Source organism: Polyergus mexicanus, unplaced genomic scaffold (assembly GCF_030449975.1).
Source record: "Polyergus mexicanus isolate NDT 795.1 unplaced genomic scaffold, iyPolMexi1.0 SCAF_4, whole genome shotgun sequence".
NCBI classification, from domain to species: Eukaryota; Metazoa; Arthropoda; class Insecta; order Hymenoptera; family Formicidae; genus Polyergus; species Polyergus mexicanus.
In genome coordinates this window covers 11127732-11152086 of record NW_027223324.1, presented here as the reverse complement: position 1 = coordinate 11152086, position 24355 = coordinate 11127732, and the positions used below count along the sequence as shown (strand labels likewise).

Here is a 24355-nt window from a genome sequence, read left to right as displayed (position 1 = left end):
GCATGAGCATCCGATATATGCATATATATACATGTATGTAATAAACATTAATGTAATGTATATTACACATATATGCTTATTAATCATATTCATAATATGAACAATACACTTACACAACGGAGATATCAGACAACACGTAATCAGAGCCTCGAAGAGTTTATGTGCCGATTTGCCAGTATCTAAAAGAGCACGATGCCTTTATTAATACATGATAATTCTTTCAGATAATTATTATTGTTCCATAATCATATGATTATATTGTACAACTACCTTCAATACTGTCCGTGGCGAGGCCTACAGTTAACAGCCTGAACAAATGTAGCGATTTCCTGGATACAGGATGCGCGGACAATTCGGTACGAAATTTCGGACTGCACAACGCTACACCTGCAGCAGCTCTCCACGCTATGCTAGCTTGATATAAACTGAATCTCTCGAACGATACATCCGCATCGTCGCACACTTCAATAACTTGGTCTATAAAAGTATAAAGCTTTTTGAACGAATTCGAAATTATTACGGTATCTATCGTATCAGTCTTGTTCTCTAATTGTTTGCAGTGTATATCATTTTCAGGCAGTTGCGGTAAAGTTGTTGTATCATCGGGACTTTTAATTGCCGTCTTATCGATTTTTAAATTTTTTACAGAAGATAGATCAATTTTCTCATTATCAAAACGCATGTTGGATGTATCTCTGTTCTCGTCTCGCTGATCCGTCTTTTCTGCCATTCTTGGTTTCTCGAAACATCGTAAGCAATTCAATAATTCGTTCGTCTCTCTATCAAGAGATTCAAAGAGAGTCCTAATCGCGACGGGCATCTCGATGCTTCTCAAATTGTCGAATTTCTCACCACGCATCTTCCAAATCTCTATAGTTACGGTGACTTCCAAAAGAGCATAAACACTTCTAGTGAACGCCGCATTTGCCATCAAGGGTAATATTTCGCACAATCCGTTTATCTCCATAAATCTCTCACACATATGCGCGTTCACGATTAAACACGACATAACAGACATACAAGATTGCAAAAGAAATTTTGCCGTTACATTGCTGTTATCGATTATGTAACATTCTTTAGCATGTAAAAAAGCCGGATAGAAAACTTTGAGAAGAAGCTGTTCCCTTATGTGAAATCGGGAACCGGATGTAACTTGCAACAGATGCGCCATGACGACGTAACAAAGTTTCGGATCGCTAGGACATAGTAAATCGACGTACATTTCCAGAAAATCCCACGAATAATTCGCCGGCCTGACACAGGTATTGCATGCGTATGTCACTGGATAAGCGCCCAATTCTTTAAAGAAAATACGTTCGAGAAATGCTATAGCTGGCGCGTAAGTCGAGAAATCGCGTTTTTTGAGGAAGGCGACAACACTCGAAATAAGTATCTTGGGCGGGAAACAACAACACGTACCCGCGACGGTGATGATCTTGATCAATCTCACTTGTAGCTCGCTTGCAAACAGATGGGACTTTTTCAATAGACTCATGAGCGTCGCGAATAATGAGGAAATGCAGCACATCTGTTTATTAGCTACATCAACAATTGATTGGGAGTACGGTACTCCGAGCACATCTGAATGATGATAACTCTGAATGTTGTCGATGCAGGATCTATGCTTAGTCTTGTGGCACTGCATGGCATGTGAGAGATCGTGGCGAACATACTTCAATCCGCTGGTCAGCGCGCCTATTATATCGATTATCTTCTTGGCGCGTACGATCGATTTCGTCGCATCAATGCTGGGTAGATGGACGATTGCGAATATCGTTCTCTCGACAAGCTTACCATCCTGGCTCTCAACAAAAAGTCGGAACAATTCGAGGAAATCCGATAGCTTATCGACGTTGCTGCCGCGTTGATGTAACAGGCAATAAAGAAAAGTAACAATCCCGTAGATGGTGGCAAAAATAAATTCCTGCAATAACGAACCTTCCTCCGGTTCCAATACGTTTACCGGTTTGCTGCAGGCATCTTCCAGCAATCTTAGAGTCATCGGCAGCAGGCCATTATGAATCACTGCCGTAGTAGGTTCGTCGGCTCTTAAAGCGCGTTCCAGAGCTGTTAACATCAACCTGGCGGCCGCTGCTTTCAGAGTAACGCAATCTATACCACTCAAATTATTATCGTCTATGCCAAATTGTAGCGACCACAGCGTGTCCAGGGCAAATTTCAGGACCTGCACTGCCGGTGTTTGCTCGGCGGGCGTGTCGTAGTCGCGCAAACCCTGTAGCAGCTGTATGATGAGCAAACTAATTTCAAAGTTACTGATCTCGGCATTCAATACGTCCTGGATTCTCTCATCGATATAATCACGCGGTGTTTTTCTCACAGGACGAGGTGGCAGCTCATATAACTCGGCCTGCCATTTTTGCTCCTCATCGCTCCTGACGACCGACGTGAAGTATTCGAAGTCCATCGGGTTCAGACGGATCTTCAGAGTGAGGGAACGCGCTGGATCGATGCCGTCCGTCAATAGCTCAGACTCGCTGCTCGTCGCATTCTCGGGTGTGTTGCGTCGAGATTTTAGAGCCGATAACGATTTCATTTGGTTGTGATTGATGGATTTACGAGATTTTGCAGCATCAGCGATGAATCGTCTGCGAGTTGATTTCCTACGCGAAGGCGCATCGCTCTCGTGAAAGAAACCCTTAGTGGTCTTGCGTTTCGCGTGCAAAACGATGTCTACCGTGTCGACGACATCATCATTACAGTGAAATTTCACATACTGATTGCGTATTGACGATCCAATGACGATAGATTCGCCATCCGACTTTTGCAATATGGTGGACAAGTTAGCTTTCGAATCGGCAGCCCTCTCTTGGAACGCGACTGGATAGAGAGCGACCAACAACGTGACCAGTTCGCGACCGCAAGACAAACCGCGTACACCCAATAGATGTAACACCGCCAGATAACGCCAACCACGATCCTGGACCAAATACTTTCGTAGACTAACCAACTCGCTGCCATTGTTTCTCTTCCCGCATAATTCATGCACGTCCGATAATAATTCGCAAGCCACGAGAGTTGACACGCCGCCGCCACCAACCGAGCTAAAATTAATACAAGCATATAAATATTTGATATACATATCTTTTTAATCTTACTCAACTCACTGTTGAGTACCTTCACTAGGTATGCGAGTTATCTGATACGAGTTATCAATGAGATATAATGATTATGGCTCACGTGTCTCTATTATGTCCAGCAACTCACGTGCTATTCGTACTACCATTCACGCGTAATAGCTTTTTATGTTATACATGTGTACATATTGTAATTAGCTATTAAATTTGATCAAATATTTAAAATATTCGAATAATTTTAAATTTGATTAAGATACAAGAATATTAGACTGCTAAGTAAAACGTCAATGAAACTAGCTATCGTAAAAAAAAATTTTCACGTCAACCGCAAAGATGTAATCGAATATTCATATTGTGGTTGAAGTGAAGATGATAAGTCATAAAAATAAGCGTATAATCGGATTTGTTTTCAAGAAAGTATCGCGCAATAAACTTTACGAGATTTTATAATTTGTACATAAAATAATAAGTAGATTAATAACGTAAAATGACATGAGAGATATATTCACCAGAAAGACAGAACATCTTTTACGTCTTTGCCTTCCTTAATCTGCGCGAGAAATTCCGCCAGAAATATATCAAGCCAAGATGATTTCTGAAACAGCATATTGAGATTATCGCTAATGAGCGTAATCATTGTCAACATATTTCAAAGACATATATCGAAGTGAGCAGATATCGTTCGTTAACAAAAAGTATGCGTATATAACTCATATATGGTATATAGAAGCATTTATGTGTGTAAAATTAAAAAATATAATTAGTATTGTCGTTAATTACACGTAATCCATAAATACGAATTCATTAACGTTTGTGATATCGCTTGTAAGAAAAAACAAGCTACGTTAAAATATCGTATTATAAAGAGAAAACCGATGGATACGCAAGCATGCTCGAGATAAAAAGAAGCAGAGATATTTTGCTCTTTACTTGCCAAAGTTGAAGATAATTTGCTCGCATGCGATACACTAATCAACATTAGTGGACATAACATGAAAAACATTATGATTAAGCATTGCAAAATGACATACTTGTAGCGCACTTGCTGCTTACGATATTTGCATATATGATGCAATTTATTATAATAAGAGGCATTAGATATATAAAGTTAAAGCACTATAAATTTTCAATATTCTTCGTTAACGAAAATAGAATTGTCTAAAAGTTCCTTTAATATGCGTGATAACTAAATCATTTACTATCGCATATAATCGTGCAATTGAGCACGTACCATCGATTTACAATGAAAATAATAATTCACAATAAAATATACATGCTTATTATTAAAAAGTAAAATCAAGAAATTTATAATTAATTCCATTAGACAAAGCATGAAAAATTCACAAAATTAATTTTGAGCAATGAAATGATTTCTTATTAGTAATGACAATAATAAGAGTATATGTATATTATCTCAACTTCCCCCTACGAAATATTGACAGGCAAAGTGTAGATAACTTGTAAGGTATCCGTTCCGTCCGTAAACTATAATGCAGCGGTCTATGGAAATAATCCAATTATAAAGGAAAATAATAGGTTTCAAATTGCAGTTAATGTTGAACTTAAATAGCAATTTATTATTGCGCTACATACAGTTATATCGCATAAAATGATATGCGCATAAAAGAAAATTTACCTCAGAATAGATTTATAAATAAAGTCGAATTTTGTTTTACTAAAATGACAACAAAAGAATTTTATAAAAATTTTTTGTAAAAAAATAAAGAGAGACGATGAAATAAAAACCACAATGAAAAGGAATAGAGAAGGCATTAATCTCAAAAATCATGCTAATACCTCGTAACTCTGAGGTTCAGCATGGATGAAATGATCCCATAAAATCTGCAATTTATTGACTGACACCGTAGACATCCCTGGACCCCGTCGTTCGTCACGCTCCTTCTCGTCCTCCTCTTCTGGATCTTCGGTCTTCAACCGCGCATCTTCCTCATAAATTGTCACTTCATCGAAACTCAACCACGCGCACAAGGTATTTTCATATTTATTTTGAAGTGCATTCTTTGAAGAAGTAATTTGATCATCTGAAACACCAAGATTTCCTAGTAAACTGATCATGCTTAGTAAGCCGACACGTGTTGATATGCATGGTTGCTATACGTTGTTTCATATGTTATTTGAAAATTAAAAACTGGGTCCGGATTCTGACAATTAACTTTTCTTTTAATAAATCGCAGATTTTCGATGCACCGTTAACGAATATACATTGTGAATACATGGTATACAAATAAAAAACAATCGAACATTTTATGGAAACTAAGAAACGCGAAAGACCGTATATCAACATTCTCACAATCAGAGAAAAAATGTAAAACTGATATCGTAGTCAATTCCATCTGACCGTATCTATCTTTTGATAGAGAATATATCACGATTTTGACGCAACATTGCAGCACGTTGCAAATTCTAATCCTAAATATCGAATATGTTTGTCGAACGACTATGGCTTACATAACATTCCCACGTATTCCTCGCAATTATAATCACTAGTTTGCAGCCTTCCACGGGAAGCTCGAAAGCTTCATCGAACTCTCACAAAGCAACAAAGAGCAGTAACTTCGGTTTCATAGACTCCTCAATAACATCACTATCGTCACTATTACCAGCATTGCCAAGAAACTCGCCACCACCATCGCTATCACCACCCATTCCGCAGCGACAGCAGCTATATGAGAAGTCATTACTACAAGCCCGACCCAGACACGACCTGGTCTACCACTACTAGAAGGTTCTTATCTGCCGACTTGCCGCTCTCGTGCCGACGATGTTGATTCGTTATCGCTTCTCAAAACATGTGACAATCCGTTCGTAAATTCGATCAAATGATGATCTGAAAAGGCAAAACCACTCCTTTCTGAGAAATTTTTCTTCTCGATTCAAATCTGCGCTAAACAGCTCGACGCACAATCAAGCATCATATATATATGTTGTTTCTTCAATCAATAGGATTCGACTTGTTTTGATATGTTTTAAAATAGAAAATAGAAGACAATTGCAAGAAAGATAATTCGAGCATCTTCGCATTGTTTTAAGACAATGACAAAATTTCTCTCAATTGTTATTCGATATTCGCTCGAGTGTGGAAAAAATAAATCTTAAATATTTTGTTGGATATACATATATGTAAAAAAAATGCAACTGCTATATATGATGATACTGAAGAGTAATAATCGCGATGTTATTGCGGTATATTTTGTCATAATATAGTTTAACAATGGAAACCTGCAATTTTTTCCAAACAATACGATTATAAAAAATATTTTAGAGTACACAAATAAAAATACGATAAGAGAAAAAAGGCGAAGTAAGCCTGGATAAATGATTTGTAGTCTCTTCTTGCTTACAATTTTATCTATTAATAGATGTGTGAAAGAATCAAAGCTAATCTTAATGATCCTTTGATAAAAAAGTGAAAGCCAATTTGTAATTAGGAAAAAAATCAAAAGAGATTATCATTTATGATATTGTTATTTATTAGGTTTTCCCCCAAAAAATTAATTTCCGAAAAAACTCACTATCTTTAACTATTAAAAACTATCGCTGGAAAAAAAAATCTGTTTTTACACAATTTGAATCATTTATTCAAGAACACTTTACGAAGCTTATATCGCTATATTACAAATATAATAGTGAAATTTACTTGATCAAACTCAGCGTTAAGTTACTCGTCAGTGCGTGCAGTTCTAATAATAATTTATCCGCGCGCGTCGACGAACGAATGCACACTCTTTCTGCTTCTTCAACTTTGTGTCTCTGACTTGAATCTCAGCTTGGGGTGGCGTCGCGTACTAACTATTACTATCCACAACAAGGAAGGGGAAATCCACAGTCGAGCCTCCGGCGTCTCCAATCGGTTTTTCTCTTCGACGAAAAAGTTGTAAACCGCACAGCGCGATGATCCCACTCCAACCTATTGAGAAATAATGAGACTATTACATAAATATGATAAATGCATGATATAGGCGATAACAGGCAATTGATCTCGGAAAGACAATAGTAATATACGTAATCATTCGCGATATATAACGCTCGCTAATCGCGATACATTTCGATAACTGTCATACTAAAAAATGTTAATAGAAAAATAGATTATAGAAAGAGGAATATAATATTTATCAATTATTTATTGAACATAATAGATAAAGTTGAAGATAATTAATCATTAATTTCTTTTTCCACAATTATTCAATCATTCGTCAATAGTGATTGGCATTAATCTTGATGAATTAAAAATTTTCTCCTAATTTTATTGTATCATCGAAATAGAAGCAGTAATCGAATTAAGATTATATAATTCAATGCCCTCTCTCTTTTTCTCTCTTCCAGTATATTATTCAAAATATAATAAATTTATGAATCTTGTGGGGCTTTATTATCGCGAATTATATTTTTCCACAACTACAGATAATATTAGATTATATTGTTTAAGACACGATGCACGCAGATAAGAATGCAACCCTTTCCTCTTGTAATGTTCAACGATCCCCCTAAGCGCGGCAAACAATGCGATAATCGCGAGCATGTGCGAACAATCGAGAACACAGTTCAGTAGACAACAACCGCGCGACGCGATCATCGATCAATCTTTAACTCGCACAGTTAGCTGATTATTATGTTGACTGATTATCTTAATGGAATTGTACGCTCAGTCGTGCTTTAATTAGTCTCTCGTCCCTCGACAATGCGATAATAATTAAAGACGCAAGCAATTTTTTAGTGAAAAGTCCATTTAAGTGAAATAAAATTATCACGGGCCCGTGAGATAAGATGTTTCTCTGGAAGAAGGAAGATTATTGTCGCCTTTCAATGATTTATGAGAATCTGGAGATAGTGAGAGAAACATATATATATATATCAACATATAATTGCCTGGTTTAATTAAACGGGATATAATTTTAGTGCATTCGATTTTCGAATCTATCTATCTTTCGATGTAAGAAAATTAATCTTATTATGTATATCGATTGTCGCATTTCCATTGTCACGAATAAACATAAAAATTTCAATGAAAATTTTCATGTATTCGCGCATAGCATCAAATTCAAATAAGCTCATGCAAGTTATATTAATCCTAATACATTTTAATCATGTTAACGAATTTTTTCATAATTAAAGCGCGCGACGACCCCGATAAACAGCGAATCGTTGACGATGATAACGACTGACCTTCGTTACTCTCATCACAAAGTTGATAATTAAGAGAACACATTTATTATTTTTTTTTTTTTTTGTATTTGCCTCCTCCATGCTGCGTCGAGCGTATTTTCAAAATTTATGTCATATTCTCACTATCCGTTTCTCATTCGCGCGAAATCAGTCGAATCTTTATTTCTTGGTCCTAATTTTCAGAGTTTGTTCATATTTTTCCACTTTGTTTCATATTCCTCTGTGTTGCAAAGCTCAGACAAGAATACGAGAAATGCAACTAAAATCAATACATCTTATATTTTTGGTCATTTTCTTTAAGCTAATTTTTTCTACTTAGATCTTACTGTTTATACATTTTCGAAGTATTAGTGTGTTGTAGATTAATTGTCATAAAGAAGGTATATGCAGCGTGTGTGTGTTAAGAAAATGTGCTGAGAAAATTGGAATACCTCTGCTTTGCGATTTTCGCCGCATACAGATGATGAAGAAATCAAGAAAGCAAGAAGATTAAGAGATCAAGAAATAACCTGTGTTCAGTTCAGTAACCTCGTTTCTTTTTCCTGCTGTCTTCTAAAACACGAATAAACGTTGCATATCCCGTTCAATATGCAGAAAAATGTATAAGGAAGTACACAATATTATAGGAACAGAAGCCTATGTGTGAAATTCAATCTCAGTATTTTTTTTTTCCATTGCGTTTTCTCTCTCTCTCCCTCTCTCTCTCTGTACTTTCTTGCAGTTTATTATTCTTTATTCCCGCGAATATTTCACTTCAAGTATAGAAAGTGTAACATCGTGCGCAACTAAATAAGAAACAGACTTCTCATGTAGGCGGAGATCGATGATTTTCAGAGCAATAACCATCGGAGCGGTTATTCTACGGGAGCATCGTGACCGATCTGTCAGTCATCGATCACGCGACGTACCTCGTTTAATGCGATATTACTCGCGCCAAGTGGGATCCACTGCAATCGTCAACAATTATCAAGCACACGGAACAACACCAACTTCATCGTTGCTCCCAAAAACAGCGCCACCGTTCGATCTCGCAAGCTCTTGCGCGAGATTCAAAAATACTTCACTTCACACTTTAGGATGCGTTCGGAAATCCAATCCGTGAAAATAGTACATTTAATTGACCAATCAGGACGAAAGGAGCAAACATTTATTTATTCTGGTTGGTCAATTAAACTCTACTTTATCCCACAGGTAAGATTTTCGAATGCACCTTTATCGCGTTTTTTTTTTTTTAAATCAGAATCACGAATTTTTATAGTCATTACGCGCTTGAGTTTTCTGACGAGACTACGTATTTATTCGAAAACGAAGTAAAACGATGAGTGTAGTGCGGTTATCTATTACCGTTCCGCGATCTTTTCGATCGTTGCTCCATGTTGTCGGTCCTGCCGGGTAGGAAAACGAAAACGTCGAGACGCGGTGCGCAAGACAAGGGCACCGCAAGGGCCGATTTTCGCGTACGTATGTCAGTGTGAAGGGCCGTTCCGTCGATGACGAAGTATGACCGTCTGGGAGGGGCTGCGTAAGCGTAATCCGTGCGGCTGGCGCGCGGGTGCCAAACAAATCTCCGTGGACGCGATGCTGCCGCTGCTGGTGGTGCCGATTCTGACGGTGATCGCCGCCCAGGCCGTCCTCTGCACGAGCGTCGTTTTCCTGGCGACACCGATCCTTGTTTACTATCTACACCACAATTTCCTCAGGTTCCTGCTGCGCACCAAGTTCTTCCTCATGTGGACGATCACGAGCGTGTTGATGCTGATGCTGGTGTTCGAACTGAGCGTCGTGCCGCTGCTGGAGATCCTGCCCGAGGAAAATCTCTTGTTCATGGTGTGCGTGGTCGGTGGCATATGGTGCGGCTACAGAGCCAAACTGAACGCGGACTACGCGGCGCAGGAAGGCGCCGTCACCGTGCAGGGCTTGGAGCTGGGTGAGGGCAGCGGTGAGCTTTGCGCTATATGCAGAAGAAGAGCACCGCCCAAAGCCCATCACTGCCGCTTGTGCCAGACCTGTATACTTAATAGGGAATATCATTGTAAATGGTATAATATATCTTCTCTCTTTTCTAACTATTTTGAATTATATAATTAGTTATCTCTTAGAATTTTGTATATTAGCTCGACTTTCTGTATTTTTCAGGTTGGATTGCTGTATAGGTTCCAGCAATCTAAGATGGTACTTAGGTTGTTTATTTTTTTCTGCGATAGCTTTCATCTATGGTTCCAATTTGACTATGACCAGTGTTTGTCATCCATTTATACTCATCGGAACCATACTTCTACCAGATGACTGCAGCGATGTATATCATCAATTAGAGTAGGTATATATTTTAATACATACTGATAAAATGACAAACACGCGACTCTTGAAATTCTTCCATGACAAAATTAGATATAAACATTTATATCACAAATGCAAGAAATACAATCGAATATCACTGATACCAAGGTTTGCTGAAGTAAGTTGGAAAGATACAGAGGCTCTATAAAATTTAATAATCATAAGATAATAATAATTGTCGAGTCTGCAAGAATCAGTATCATAAATATTGTAATATCTCTTATTTTTTTGCTTTTTGATATATAAAAATTTGACAGATAACTTGTCGCACAACTGTTCCCTCGTGCTGCCCGAGTCGGTCGATATGTAATAATGTGTATATTGTTTTAGCATCGCCCTTTGCTTCGTCTCCGCACTCTACAGCCTCCTTGTCGGCCTAGTGCTCTTTTGTTATCTCGTATATCATCTATGGCTGCTTTCTCTCGGCACAACGTCGAATGAACGACGATTAGATGCCGGAAGTCAATACGATCATGGAATTTTAAAGAATGTATCTCGATTATTTTGCTGCAAAACTTAAAGATATTTGTAAGTCAGGTAACTGTTTGAATGTATTTTGCACAGTATATTATATTCTATACAAAAGATGTAATGAAATCAAGTTCAACAAACTAGAGAAAAATAAGGCTAAAAAGTCTGTCATGGCGCTAAGTCATTCATCGATGTTGATACATTCATGTAAAATAGAGAATCGGAATACAGTCATTCATATTGGTTCAATCGCACAATTCATCTATTTATTAATATATTCTAATATTTACATCTTTGCAACAATTCATAACTGATGCAAAGTACAATATATATATTCCTGTTGTAAGATCATTTCTGACATATCATGAAGCACCAATTCTCATGAGACTCGTCATTATCCTTAATGTATGAATGTGCATATGTATATTTATTGTAACTGTGATAAAGTGGCCATTGTATGAATAATATAATGAATTATATTAATCGATTATGATCCAAAAGAAAAATTAAAGAAAAATTATGATAAAAAGAAAAAATCTAAATACAAATGTATAGAATAATAATTTATGAGTAATAATTTACATTTTATTCTGTGTATAAAATACTTTATCTTAAGTGTATTTAAGAATAAGATTATTCTCTATACCTCATTCAGATACGAGGTTTACAATTTTCTTACAGTATTAAAAATCTATATTATCTTTAAATTCATTGCTAATCTTCTAATATTACACCTCTTTGTTTGGGGTCGAAGTCTGGAACTACTTCTTGCACTATTTCCCGCCATGTGTTTTTTATTCGTTCACTTTCTAGGATATCTGGCACGATTTTTAGATATCTTTTCCACATATTGAAGTATCTTGTTTTCAATTTTTCTTCGTAATGTTTTAAAGCTAAACGTTCAGTCTTCAATCGCTCAGCTTTATATTCCACAGTTTTTATCTTCCACAGTTTGAAACATTTGTTTTGTAATCTCATGTCAGAGAAGTCTTCAGCCACTTGCTTTTTTCGTCTCTCCTCTTTCACCATATCCTTCCACTTTTGTAACGCGTACCACAATAAATTTCTGTTGTACAATGATATAGCTAACTCTGTTTTAATTTGACTTTGACGTCCTGTTTCTATTTTCCATCTTACAAATGCTTTTTGCAGTAAGCACCGTTTGTAGTGGTCCTCAGCTTTGATTATATAATTATTCTTCATTTCAATGAGTGCAATGAATGGTTCCATTATGTATCGTCGTAGCAAATGCTTGTGATAAAATTCTTCTGCCATGGCATTCAATTTCCTATATCTTTCCATTTCGCACGTTCGTTGTTGCTCTCGTTCCTCGCGCATTCTTTTTGCTTCACGTAAAGCCTAAGGACAAAATCTTATATAATTAAATGCGGGTATATTTCTAAAATGTATAAGCGGTATAAGCGAAAACAAAAAGTACTTTATAAAATATATAAAGTATTGTATCAGTATACAGTTTATTATTATATAATATAATATTTACTAAAAACGCGTATCCCTCACGAGACATATAATTTTATCTGAAAGGTGAAAATTGTGTGAGAGTTAAGTGTATACGATATATCTACCACGATATTAATATAGTTTGACCTCTCATATTATCTGACCTCTTGTTGCGATCTTCTTCTCTCTTGCTCCTCCTCTCTCCTGGTGGCTTCTACTTTCCTCCTCTCGTCCTCTAGTTTCTTTTGTCGTGCTTCTTCACGCAATTTTATTCTGTTCCTCCTCGCTTCCGCCCGCGCCTCCATCCTTACTAGAAATCTAGGTGGACTTGGTACCCATACCGGCGCATTTAAAGACTTGTCTCTATTAATTAAAGAGAAACATGTAAAGAAATGTCAAAGTATGTTTGTGTAATTGTATTGATTTAATTTACTGTGATGTAAAAGATTAGATTTGAACGTATATCTCTTTAAGATATCTTTAAGATTATATTTCACAAGCCATTGAAACCAGATAATAATCAACGGATCCACTTTAATATTGCAACAGTAGCTTATAATATCCGTATCTTTATGCTTCAAGATAAAGAAATATTGTATATCTTACATAAAATGCGAAGTTAATTTAAAAAGATACAATTTAAGACTCAGGAGTTTTATAATTGATTGTACAATTATATCTTTTTAAGATAAAAAATTGATAGATATTTCTTAAATTATGTCTTTATGAAATTTATAATTACAGGACTACCTGTAGCCTGCTTGTCTCATTAATTGTATCAGATTTCTTCTAGTTTGCTGACCACAATGCGTCAGAGTCTCCTTAGCTGCATTCATTGTCTCTTCACTAGCTTTCATTATTTCCTCTTGCATCTGTTTCAGCTTCAATTCTTCGATAATCTTGCTCTGCTCAGCCAATCTCATTCTCTGCTTGTGGATAATATCTTTTTGAGCGTTCAGTCGATTCTGTGCTGGCGATTCGATGACGAACGGCTTAGCAGGAACTTTTTTCCTCACTTTGGCGTCCCTCGTATTTGGAAGAAATTTCTTGGACTCTGTTCTCTGGAACTTCGTCATTTCCTTTTGTGTTTCCGTGATAGTATCAATGAGTATCTCGATTTTACGGACGTCGGAATTTTCTGCCGCGTGTTCTCGTCGAGTCTTCGCCTTCTCTACATGCATCCTCCATACGCGGATGCACGATTTTAGATTTTTTCGGGATACGATGCTCTGAATATTGATCTTGATCTCGCGAAGACGTCGTTTATTCCGCGCATTCTCACGAAGAGTATCGAAGCATGATCTCAGAACATTTAATCGATGCTCCTCATGGTTCGATTTATCCCTTATAGTCACTTTGATATTACCGAAGGATACTCCTTCGATCTTATTTAAACTCGAACATTGCTTGGCATCTTTCGATTCAATGGAGGAAACTTCCGCGAATGCCTGTTTGATTTTCTTTTCGACCATCACTTTCTGCTCGGCCGTTTTACTTCTCCTTTTATTAATAAGGATCCTCTAAAAATTGTTTCATTTTATTAATACATATTCTTAACTTGAATAATTAAGCATATTTAAAATAAAACTCGAACAAATTAAATTATGATTCGTGTTTATTATATAAAATGCTTAATTTATCAACTCTTTACCTCGACTCTACTAGATGTTCTCCAAAAGTTTTCGTCATTTGAGCTAGCTATAGTCTTTCTGCTGCATGGTTCGCAAAATTTAGGACGAGACTTTTGCAAATTTTCCTCAAATTTGCGTAATTCCCTTTCTATAAAAGTCTGTTCTTTCTTCAGTTTTAATTCTTTCATTTCTTCCTCGGTTAATAATCTGCAACGAGTATATTAGTATTCGTTTGATTTTATTCAGATAACTTTATTATGATTTGCATTAATAAATTATGTGATTATATATATACATAATTTTATTTATCTATAATAATAAAAATAAATAAGTATGATAAAATAATAAAAAAATTAGAAATTATATTTATAAATTATATAATATATTGTATAATAATTAAATGGGAAAGAGCACACACACACACACACACACACACACATACTTTCGGGCCTCTGCTAGTATAGAAGACTTTGTTTGAAAACTGCTGAAATTTTCTCGAAATATTCGATGCCTTGCATCCATAATTAGATTTGGATCTGGAAAAGCTTTCTTCTCGTCCTCTAGCATTCGACGTTTCTCGGACGACTTGAAAATCGTCACTTTCATCATCTCGTCCATTATCTTATTCACTTCATCAAATTGCACCATCTTTGTCAAATGATCTTGAAATGATCTTTACTATTAATATAATAATTATCGTGCATATCTACATCGATCAATTCATATCGTGAACTGTGCTAGCGTCTTGTTTATGCGTGTCTATTTCTGTTGTTAAGGTAAGTTTCAGTTTCCCAACCCCAAGTGTGAATGTCCCAACCCCCATTCATGAGTTTGACGAAGACAAGAATAGAAATGAGAGTTGGGGGAGAATAAAACGCTACTAATATTAGTCTACACAATGCATTATTATTTTTGTCGTAAAAAATAAAATAATACGAATCATTTTTTTAAATTAACAATATATTCAAACATTATATTATGCAATATGTTGTAACTTTGAGTTTTAGCATAAAAATGTTAAATCTTATAACTTGTAAATTAAAAAAATAATACATAAGCAAGTTTATATAAGTAATATTAATTTCTTAGTTATTCAATATTTGCAATTGCAATCATAATATAATACATAAATATATGTACAACTTACATATTTATAAGATAATTATATAATCTGGAAAACAGTTTCTAATTTATAATTTTGAAATTTCCCGCTATCTCAATGGTAGTCAATCGTGACTCGAGATTGACATCGTCGATTGTTGACGGCCAGTGCTAGTGCTGCAGCAGCTGGTGCATCACGGAGTGAAAGGTGCGTCGACTTTGAAATCTGTATATTGAGGCTGGTAAGTCTTCCCGAAGACTTTAAATCAATGGAGACGCGTTGCACGAACACTTGTTTTTCGCGTGATGATTTCATCCCCTCCTCGCGTTAATTTCGAAACATCGAGAATTGCGTGTAGCAGTCGACGCAGTTTGGTCTCCTAGTTTGTCAATCTCTCATATGTCAAATGTCATTTTAATATAGGCACAGGCGATAAAATATCAGACTTCTCTGGTGCGATATAAGACGTAAAATGGATCCAAGGGGCCCTCCTGAGGGGGCCCCTGCCGAGTCTTTCGAGATATCTAGCATCGACAAGGGGACTGACATTTCAGTGAATTGGCCTATTGATCACCCTTTTGCTTCACCCTTGTGTGAACAACCGAAAAAATTGAATAATAGACTTTTGTTTTTGACGGTGAGTAATCTTTAACGACGAACGACAATGTCAATGTGATACTGTTCCTACAATATATTACTTTGTTACAGGTGGAATATGTGGAGGATCAATCTCGCCTATTTCCCACATACGAACAGATTTCTCTCTCTCCAAGGGCAGCCTCACCTCTGTCCGAGTTCGAGCATCGCGTCAGTCCGCTTGATCCAAACATGAGTTCTGCCGCTAGGTATTCTCCCACACCAGTCCAACTACCTTCTTCTCCTTTCCACAATTCTGTTGTTGTGCTTCAAGGTCCATCCTCTCCCTTGATATCCCAGCCTGAACCAAATATAAGAACGAGCATCAATTATGTGACTCAACTGACCCATCCAATCGATGCTCAAGTTGTACCTCAAACAGATGCTACCACAGACTTTGTTGGCAATGGGAATGAAGAGGGATTGGTGTCGAGTGTTAGCAGCGAATTGATATTAATGCAAGGTAAGAAATAATCTATAAAATAAAATAGTTGTACATACTTTTATGGTTATTGGATTATTGTATAATACTTGCAGAAACTACATCTGAGTTGGAATCTTCAGCAACTCCTTTAATGCTAACAGGAATATCAGGTGCAGACTTCACTCTGACTAGAGATTTCTTAGTCATGCAAGATGATCAAATAAATGTTATCAACACATTTAAAAATCAAAATATGGAGATAGAAAATAGTCATGTTGCTTTACCATCTGTAATAGAAGATGCAAACAAAGAAAATAACAATCTTATTATGCCAGAGTGTGATAAAGAAATTCAACAAATTACTAGAAACATATCACCCAACGAAAAGAAGAAACCAATTGAGAAGAAAGATGTAAGAAGATCAAAACGGCATATAACAGATAAAAAAAATTTGTGTAGGTATCATATAAATATATCATATTTAAGATTATTCTAATTACACATATATACTTGTATTAATAGATATTTTTGATTTTTTAATTTCTTTATACAATTTTTTATTTATTGGATATCCATTTTTATAGGGTGCGACGAGTATGACAATAATTGCACCAAAGATGACAGTTGTAATTTAAACGATGTGTGCACAATCGCAGATCAACCAGTACCATCGCGTGCTGTAGCAACACTGCCAGGATCATATCTTTCGTTAAACAAATTATCTACTTCACAAGCTACAGCGGATGGTGTAACCTATGGAGTTTTTGCAAAACGTAATATTCGAAGGCGTACACAATTTGGACCTATAGAAGGTGTATTGTGCTCTTACGACGGCTCGCCCTTTAAAAATGCTTTACCACTACTCTACGAAACTGAGAGTAGTGAATTGCTGCAAGTAGATGTTTCGAACGAAAGTAAGTAATGATCTATCGTGTCTGTTGATGAGATAATGAATTTTTGAATTCTTATTGTATTTTTTCAGATACTTCAAACTGGATGCGATTTGTGCGGCCTGCCCTAACGCATAAGGAGCAAAATTTAATCATTTGTCAGCAGAAGGACGGAATAATATTTTTGACTAATAGAAACATTTCGCCGAAAGAAGAATTAAAGGCAGGCCCTAGTATAGACTATGCAAGTCGCAGAAATTTGCCAATATTTAAACCAGATGAAAAAGGTATACAAGATTGTAAATATAAGAATATTATATACTAGATGACTCTGAAATATTAATTAATGGAATTTTTTTTTACAGAGGTTGCTAACCAAATTTCCATATGGCCGCGTTTGGATGGCAGTTCTTGTAACAATCGACGTGTAAAAATGTTTCGCGGCAGAAATATGAAAGAAAAGGAAAATTCACGGCAGAACAACAAGTGTAACAAAGAATGGAAATGTTCTGTGTGTAATCTGATTTTCAAAAAACCGTCTTTGCTTAACTTACACACAATCGTTCATTCTTTCAATGATATCAAAATTGAGAATCAAATGATCACGTGTCCACAGTGTGGACTGGAATTCCAGAAGCAAAGTGAGTTAGTGAATCATGTATCTCAACATGGACGATCGGCACTACCCAAAACGAAGAGATTAACCCCTCTAAGTACATACAAGTGTTCAATGTGTTATAAACGTTTTGCTACAAAGATACGATTACAACAGCACTGCTTGGCGCATGGTGCTGAGGACCAAAAGCCACTGCCATGCAGTATCTGCTTGAAACGATTTATGAATAACTCTGCATTGTCTGGTCATCTGAAAACGCATAAAGGTAATAAGTCTATTACCTCTAATCTAAGTAATGAATCAATTAATGAGAATTTAATAAGAATTGTATTATAACAATTCGGATTTGCAGAAAATAAGCAGGTCTTTGAGTGTCCAATATGCAGGCAGCTTTTTCGCCAAGGTACAATGCTGAAGGATCATGTTGAGACGCATAGAAATCGAGACGGTATATTCAACTGCCCCCACTGCCAGCGAACATTTATCAAGTATTCAGTTATTCGCAAACACATTCGGGTACATCATTGCGAAAGAAAACACAAATGTCAACATTGTACAAAACGTTTTCCGACGGTTGACAAATTGCGAATGCATTTGCTGAAACATTCTGATCATAGGTTTGTTATTCTGACAACACTTCCATAATTCTTTGCATTACATCAATTACATTAATAGTATTAATAAAAATCTGATTATTTTTATTTGCACAGGGAATTTCATTGTGCCAACTGTGGCAAGCGGTTCAAAAGAAAAGATAAATTGAAGGAGCATATGACTAAAATACATCACTCTCAAACAGTTAATGGAAAACAAATGACACAGAGCAACCAGGCAAAGAAATTTGTGCCAAAGGTATGTCGAAGTAAAAATGTGATAATGTGTGTGCTTTTTTCTTCATTATTTATTTGTTATACATATTTTTGATTGACAGGTAAATCCGAACGATTACAATCGCTTCATTTATAAATGCCATCAATGCCTAGTGGGTTTTAAACGAAGAGGAATGCTGGTAAATCACCTAGCGAAACGGCATCCTGACGTCGCACCGGAATCCGTGCCAGAATTGAACTTACCTATTCTACGGCAAACCAGAGACTATTACTGCCAGTATTGCGACAAGGTTTAATCACGCAATAAATTCGTATTTTCGCATGTAAAAATAAAATTATCATATTTTCATAAATATTGTATATTTTTCTTTCAAGGTTTACAAAAGTAGCAGTAAACGTAAAGCACATATTATGAAGAATCATCCGGGTGCGGCCTTGCCACCTAGTAACCGACAAAAGGAATCGGAATTTTCGGGACTGCCGAATCCGAGTTTTAGCCAAACAGTAGGCAGTGTCACAACTAGTCCTCAAGGTTGCCAGTGGTGTCACAAACAGTATGCCAGCAAGGTAAGTTTCTTCTCTTGTATGAGATTGTGTATTTGTTAACTGATAAAATCGGAAAAAAGTTAGAATGTGTAAATTATAATTCAAGGCAAAACTCTTGCAACATCAACGCAAGAAACATGCCCATTTAATGGAGCCGGCGGATCAAATACCGCGATCGCGGAACCGGCCACCGCAAAATCAAAATCAACCACCCGCGCTAAACGATAACAACTTTGTAATATCCGATTACATACAAGGATGCGACGTAAACGGGGATTTTCTTAAACAAAGAATAATCAAAATCACGAACGATGTTGATCTGATAGGTAATGGTGGTCTGGAGATGATCGGGCAGCAGTTTGTGCGTATGCGGGACATACGTTGAGGAGAAGTGTGACATCCTCAATACGGAGGATGAGCGTCGCCAATTTAACGAGATATGAATCTCGCGATCTTTGTATGCAGCCGAGGCAGGCTGTTTTTTTTGCTGCCGTTACCAAATCGGGATCGATACTGCCCGATGATGAAGCGGTAAGGCATGTCGCCCGAAAAGATTTTGGGCTTTGTCAGCGTCGGTGCGAAACACTCGGCGCTGTTTTGTTGGTTGTACGTTGATCGGTTGACATTAACGACAGTTACCGATGATAAATAGCAGATTTATTGGAAAGAGCACGCAGTTTTAAGAATACCGAATCTCTCGGGAAAAAAACTGCCTAAAAACATCGACTGGAAACCAGTGAGGCTCGAGTGTACTTGCGACGGAGAACATTGTAGTCTCACACAATTGTTGAAAGATTTCTTCTTGAAATATTAAGAATATCATAAAGAAAAAAAGAGAAAAAAAGGTAGAACATGTCCTGGTACTATCGACACATTCTTTGTACTAGGCCTGGTAGTTTTACTTTTAAAATCTTATACCAAGCTTATAAAATCCGATGTCATTCAAGTGTGAATTAGATGGACCAAATTTAAGCGTCAAGTTTAAGAAAACGATATTTAAGCCCGGCTTAAATTTGGCAGCGGACGAGACCACTGTGTCTTAGATCAGCGTGATTTCTTCCGTACAATGGTATGGATGAATAATATTAAAAATCATTGTTCGCAACGTATTTGGCTTCATTAATGGCGAGCGATTGTCTGTAGATTACGTGAAAACTTGCAAATCTCTGCAAGAAATCGTCCATTTCACTTTTACTCTTTCTCTCTCTCGTAATTCCAAGATTTCGTCGTAAATGCTTACGTCCACGTTCTCATTTTAGAATAATGTACAAGTAAAATACGCGCCTTTAGATTTCTTCACCGGAACATACTATTTTCACGTAATCATTTCGTAATCGCCAATTTCATCCACATATGAATCTAGCGTCACAACTGAGAGCCTGTTTGAGAATGGCCGACTCGAGATGTCTGGTTTAAATCAATACACGGTACTGTAGTTACGTAGCCAAAGGAACCTTCGTCCTCGTAATTTTACGAGCAGCAGAAGTAACGTACGTGTATTTTAAGCTGTGTATACCTGGCCACGCGTTACGCACCGTAAGCATACCACAGGTATTTACAACAATTGTTCAAAATTGTGTATTCCGCAACGTCTAAGTTCGGATAATTATGTCTTTTCATACATCCTGTGGTAAACCTATCTGGTTGATGTATGTCGTAAATAAAACCCGCACGAACAATTTTCACACTCGGAAAAATTTATCGATGAGAAACGACGACATTGAATTTATTTTACACGATGTATACACACGACATACATTATCGCAATTACAAGGAGACAGAAGATTGCATGTTTGTCGATGTCGTTGAGTACATGGAGGACTGTACTATAAACATAACTTAAATAAAGTTATTCGAGCGATACAACGAATACATCATTTATTACGATTACATCGAACATCTATGAGTTCTGCGACACCATAAAATACAGATTCGATGTAAAGAAGTTATTGGAACAAATATTTAGAATATCAAAAAAATACCAAAATTAATTTATATAATAATTTTAAGGCATTAGCAAATATTTGATATCGACAAATTTCTTATAAGAAATCTTGTTTTAATACTTTTAATTTAATATTCAGACTTTATATATAAAGTTACTAATTATTTTTAATTATGCTATATTTTGCTATAATCGGGACACTATCATTGCTCTCAAAATTATTAATTACCAAACATATTGTGAAAAATACATTCGATACAGGTATGCGCTATCATATATATGTTTGTACAGGATGTCTTATATAGATTGGATATAGACCGATACTATCATTCCTTGTCAAAACAAAAGCTTTAAGAAGAAATACGATAGTATCAGTTTGTACATAGGACATCTTGTATATATATTCTTATAACCACTACTTTTTTGCCATGATTATACCTATCTATTTATCGTACTTTTACTTTCAAATTTTTCACTGGCGATCGCGAGTGGACCCACTGCACCAGGTTTCAGCATCTGATTCGGCGTAGCGGCAAGCGATCCGGCGCCGCCTCTCTGCTTTTGCGCGGCGTCGTAAAGTTGTTTTTGCATAACAGCTAGGGAGACTTTATTGGCGGAGAGGAAATCCTTCATAGAGATCAGTTCGCCAGACATCCTGCGAGGCGTCTCCGAATTATCCTCTGCCCTGATTGAATCCTTGCCAACGAATCTTGTCGTCGGCCTCTTCTTTGAGTAGTATATGGTCGATACTGAAGATTGTCGTCTTGGCAGATACGGTGCCGCCATGTCCCGATTACCATACTGCACCTTGTGTATCACATAATTCAGGCCCTGCTTTATCACGATCGACGTGACGTTCAACAGAGAGTATATGCAGCAACATCCCACCACTAGGAAGATGAAGTTCGCAAATCTGTACCTGCGTAAACGCGCATAAAAAGGAATAAAACCTGTTTATATATTTAGAACTTTATTCGCAAAAATCTTTTTATTTTTAAGAACGCAATTTTCAAGGATTATTAATGTCTTTAAATTTTCATAAGGAAAAGATCTATTTAACATTTGTGCAAAATTTCAACTACGCGCCGCAATAAATTCATGCAAATTTGATCTCACTAATTCAACGAGAAATTTTTACAACGTACCAATGTACGTGAGGATAGTTCGGTTTTTGCGTGCTAACGAAGTCGCCGAATCCGATAGTGGTGAAGCTGATAAAAGCAAAGTATAACGCATCAAAGTAATCCCAGCCCTCCAGCGATGCATAGAGCGCGGCAGCGCAACAGGCGATCATACAGGAAACCGCGGACAAGTAGAGCATGACCCCATATACGCTTGGTTTCCATTGGTCCAGATCCACGTGGTCATCGTCGTCGAGAATGTCAGGTAAAGACGATCTTTTTGGAGTGTTCGTTGACTTAGAAACCCGTCGACACGCTAATGTAGTCTTGCGAAGACGTCTCCTCAATCGACGTATATGCCAGCTGCGTAAAATCCACGCCAGAAAAGTGATGATTCTTTCCAGGAAGAGATTAAAGAACAGTATGCCACCTAAATTATTTATATTTAATTAAATATTTACAAAGTTTATATTTTTTGCACGATAGAGAATGTTTTAAAAAGTCTTATTTTGATGTTAAGAATAGAGTTCGTCTTCTATATTTCTCACTTTATTAAGAGCAGAGATTATTTTTTTAATGATTATGATTTTTGTTGAATTTTTTTTAAATATTTGACGTTAAATATTTTTATTACTTGGTATATATTTGTAAAATTACCGGAACAACCGAAGAAACCATAAAGAACGACTGCCGCTTTGCCGGCCGTTGTTTGGGGCACGGTGTTTCCGTATCCTGTAAAATTATTTCAGTGTCATCAGTTTTTCTTTTATTTCAGAAACTGCATTATATAGTAACATGTGTGGATATATATGTATAGAGAGATCGGAACGACCAAGGGACAACCAGGCTTGTGGAGATAAATGCGAGACTAGGTCGCGAGATATTAGCGTTCCGGAATTTACAGGAGTACATTCTCATGCATATGCCGGCCGACGACCTTTATCCCTTTATTTAACATCATTATCAAGAGTTTTACTGAAGAATGCAATCATCTCGACAATTTTTCTTTATTCCATATAAATATTTATATACATCGCAAAATCATCTTTACACTCCAAGAATTTAAATTTACTTTAATAAAAAAATATATTATACGAATTAATAATAATAATTCTAATATAAAAAAACTTTGCTTTTACACATGTTAAGATCTAGAATGTAAAATGAAATCACTGAAATAAATCGTTCTCATTAAAAACGATCTATTCATGCCATTTCTCGAGAACGGTGAACCAAAAGAATGCAAAGAACACAAGAATGCAACACGAATCCTACTGACCTCGATATCCCGGTCACGACGTGGATGCGGATGTCTAGTGGATAGTATTCCAAACACGATATATTGTGTACGTTATATTTCTTACCAATCGTAGAGACTATGGTGCCTACGAAATGAAAACTGCCAGGAAAGTCCCAACGGCGTCTCTTGTTGATGATGCCGGTGGCGGAAGCGTTGCCATAGGCGTACAACAATTCGTGTAGTCTCTGCAGAGCCAAGGGGCTGCCTCGCAGGTGGTGTTTTCGAAACGCGTGATATACCCGCCAAAATTCTGCCGCCTATGCCCCCCGTCCCCCGAAGATATTGGCAGAAAAATTAAAATAAACGGATGACTTATCGTAAATTTGACAATAAAAGTATATCTCCACACATTGATCACGTGTTACTAAAATACACACACAATTCATTGATTCGCGTCTGGTATGAATTAATATTAAATAAAGTCTCTGCTGTCTCTTTAAATCACTAATCTATATAGGTATACTTAGCATACAAAAGAAAAAAAACTCGTTTTAACATATTTTTATCTCAAAAATAAGAGATGCACATTTTTTCAATCTATAATTGTTCCTTATAAAAACTATTGTAATGAGCAAATAAGAATAATTTTTCTGCGGGGATACACACGTATAACACGACAATTCTGTACCTGCCCTATCTCAAGATCACTCTCTAGCCTTTGGAAGAGAGCCGCGCCTGCGAGCATGTACGCTGCCAGGACAACGGCGAGGAGGATGATCCTGGCGTTGTCCTCCGCGATGCCTCCACACAAGCACATCACCGGCGA

The 24355-nt window shown here is 36.7% G+C and overlaps 5 protein-coding genes across 13 annotated transcripts in view; 2 read left to right on the top strand and 3 right to left on the bottom strand.

Moving 5' to 3' along the window:
• The window catches only part of Mv (lysosomal-trafficking regulator mauve), a 20692-nt gene extending 10530 nt beyond the window's left edge, over nucleotides 1-10162 (bottom strand). For 2 of the 7 annotated variants that reach the window (XM_070294537.1, XM_070294530.1), the window contains exons 1-8: nucleotides 9188-9419; nucleotides 8711-9064; nucleotides 6754-7023; nucleotides 5565-5943; nucleotides 4893-5137; nucleotides 3605-3690; nucleotides 271-3062; nucleotides 114-179 (exon numbers count right to left, since the gene is read on the bottom strand). In XM_070294537.1, the coding sequence (XP_070150638.1) occupies nucleotides 114-179; nucleotides 271-3062; nucleotides 3605-3690; nucleotides 4893-5137; nucleotides 5565-5571 (3196 nt within the window). In that variant the 5' untranslated portion in view covers nucleotides 5572-5943; nucleotides 6754-7023; nucleotides 8711-9064; nucleotides 9188-9419. Of the gene's footprint in view, nucleotides 1-113; nucleotides 180-270; nucleotides 3063-3604; nucleotides 3691-4892; nucleotides 5138-5564; nucleotides 5944-6753; nucleotides 7024-8279; nucleotides 8539-8710; nucleotides 9065-9187; nucleotides 9420-9623 lie in introns of those variants that run through there. The other 5 variants (XM_070294531.1, XM_070294535.1, XM_070294534.1 and 2 more) reach the window with 5 other exon arrangements.
• On the top strand, nucleotides 9088-15489 carry Gabpi (zinc finger DHHC-type palmitoyltransferase GABPI). 2 transcript variants are annotated; one of them, XM_070294542.1, is made up of 4 exons: nucleotides 9088-10318; nucleotides 10416-10592; nucleotides 10947-11144; nucleotides 15406-15489. In XM_070294542.1, exons 1-3 carry the CDS (start codon nucleotides 9780-9782, stop codon nucleotides 11134-11136), a joined length of 906 nt encoding a protein of 301 aa, XP_070150643.1. In that variant the 5' UTR covers nucleotides 9088-9779; the 3' UTR covers nucleotides 11137-11144; nucleotides 15406-15489. The 2 variants fall into 2 exon arrangements, with proteins under 2 accessions (XP_070150643.1, XP_070150642.1); XM_070294541.1 differs by lacking the exon at nucleotides 15406-15489 and having other exon boundaries at nucleotides 9092-10318; nucleotides 10947-15174.
• LOC138932586 (coiled-coil domain-containing protein 191) lies at nucleotides 11785-14913 on the bottom strand. The gene is made up of 5 exons (XM_070294546.1): nucleotides 14622-14913; nucleotides 14200-14386; nucleotides 13299-14068; nucleotides 12713-12911; nucleotides 11785-12446 (listed from the first exon to the last, which is right to left on the bottom strand). The coding sequence occupies exons 1-5, from the start codon at nucleotides 14825-14827 to the stop codon at nucleotides 11802-11804; spliced, it is 2007 nt and encodes a 668-aa protein (XP_070150647.1). The 5' UTR covers nucleotides 14828-14913; the 3' UTR covers nucleotides 11785-11801.
• On the top strand, nucleotides 15406-23950 carry LOC138932581 (PR domain zinc finger protein 10). Of its 2 annotated transcripts, none has more exons than XM_070294539.1 (13): nucleotides 15406-15488; nucleotides 15705-15918; nucleotides 15990-16380; nucleotides 16455-16796; nucleotides 16926-17255; nucleotides 17324-17518; nucleotides 17597-18112; nucleotides 18200-18464; nucleotides 18558-18699; nucleotides 18779-18967; nucleotides 19053-19244; nucleotides 19330-22710; nucleotides 23065-23950. In XM_070294539.1, exons 2-12 carry the CDS (start codon nucleotides 15754-15756, stop codon nucleotides 19606-19608), a joined length of 3006 nt encoding a protein of 1001 aa, XP_070150640.1. In that variant the 5' UTR covers nucleotides 15406-15488; nucleotides 15705-15753; the 3' UTR covers nucleotides 19609-22710; nucleotides 23065-23950. The 2 variants fall into 2 exon arrangements, with proteins under 2 accessions (XP_070150640.1, XP_070150639.1); XM_070294538.1 differs by having other exon boundaries at nucleotides 15438-15522.
• LOC138932582 (potassium channel subfamily K member 13-like) lies at nucleotides 21246-24355 on the bottom strand. Its single transcript, XM_070294540.1, has 5 exons — nucleotides 24218-24355; nucleotides 23654-23846; nucleotides 22947-23021; nucleotides 22314-22719; nucleotides 21246-22087 (listed from the first exon to the last, which is right to left on the bottom strand). The coding sequence occupies exons 1-5, from the start codon at nucleotides 24344-24346 to the stop codon at nucleotides 21607-21609; spliced, it is 1284 nt and encodes a 427-aa protein (XP_070150641.1). The 5' UTR covers nucleotides 24347-24355; the 3' UTR covers nucleotides 21246-21606.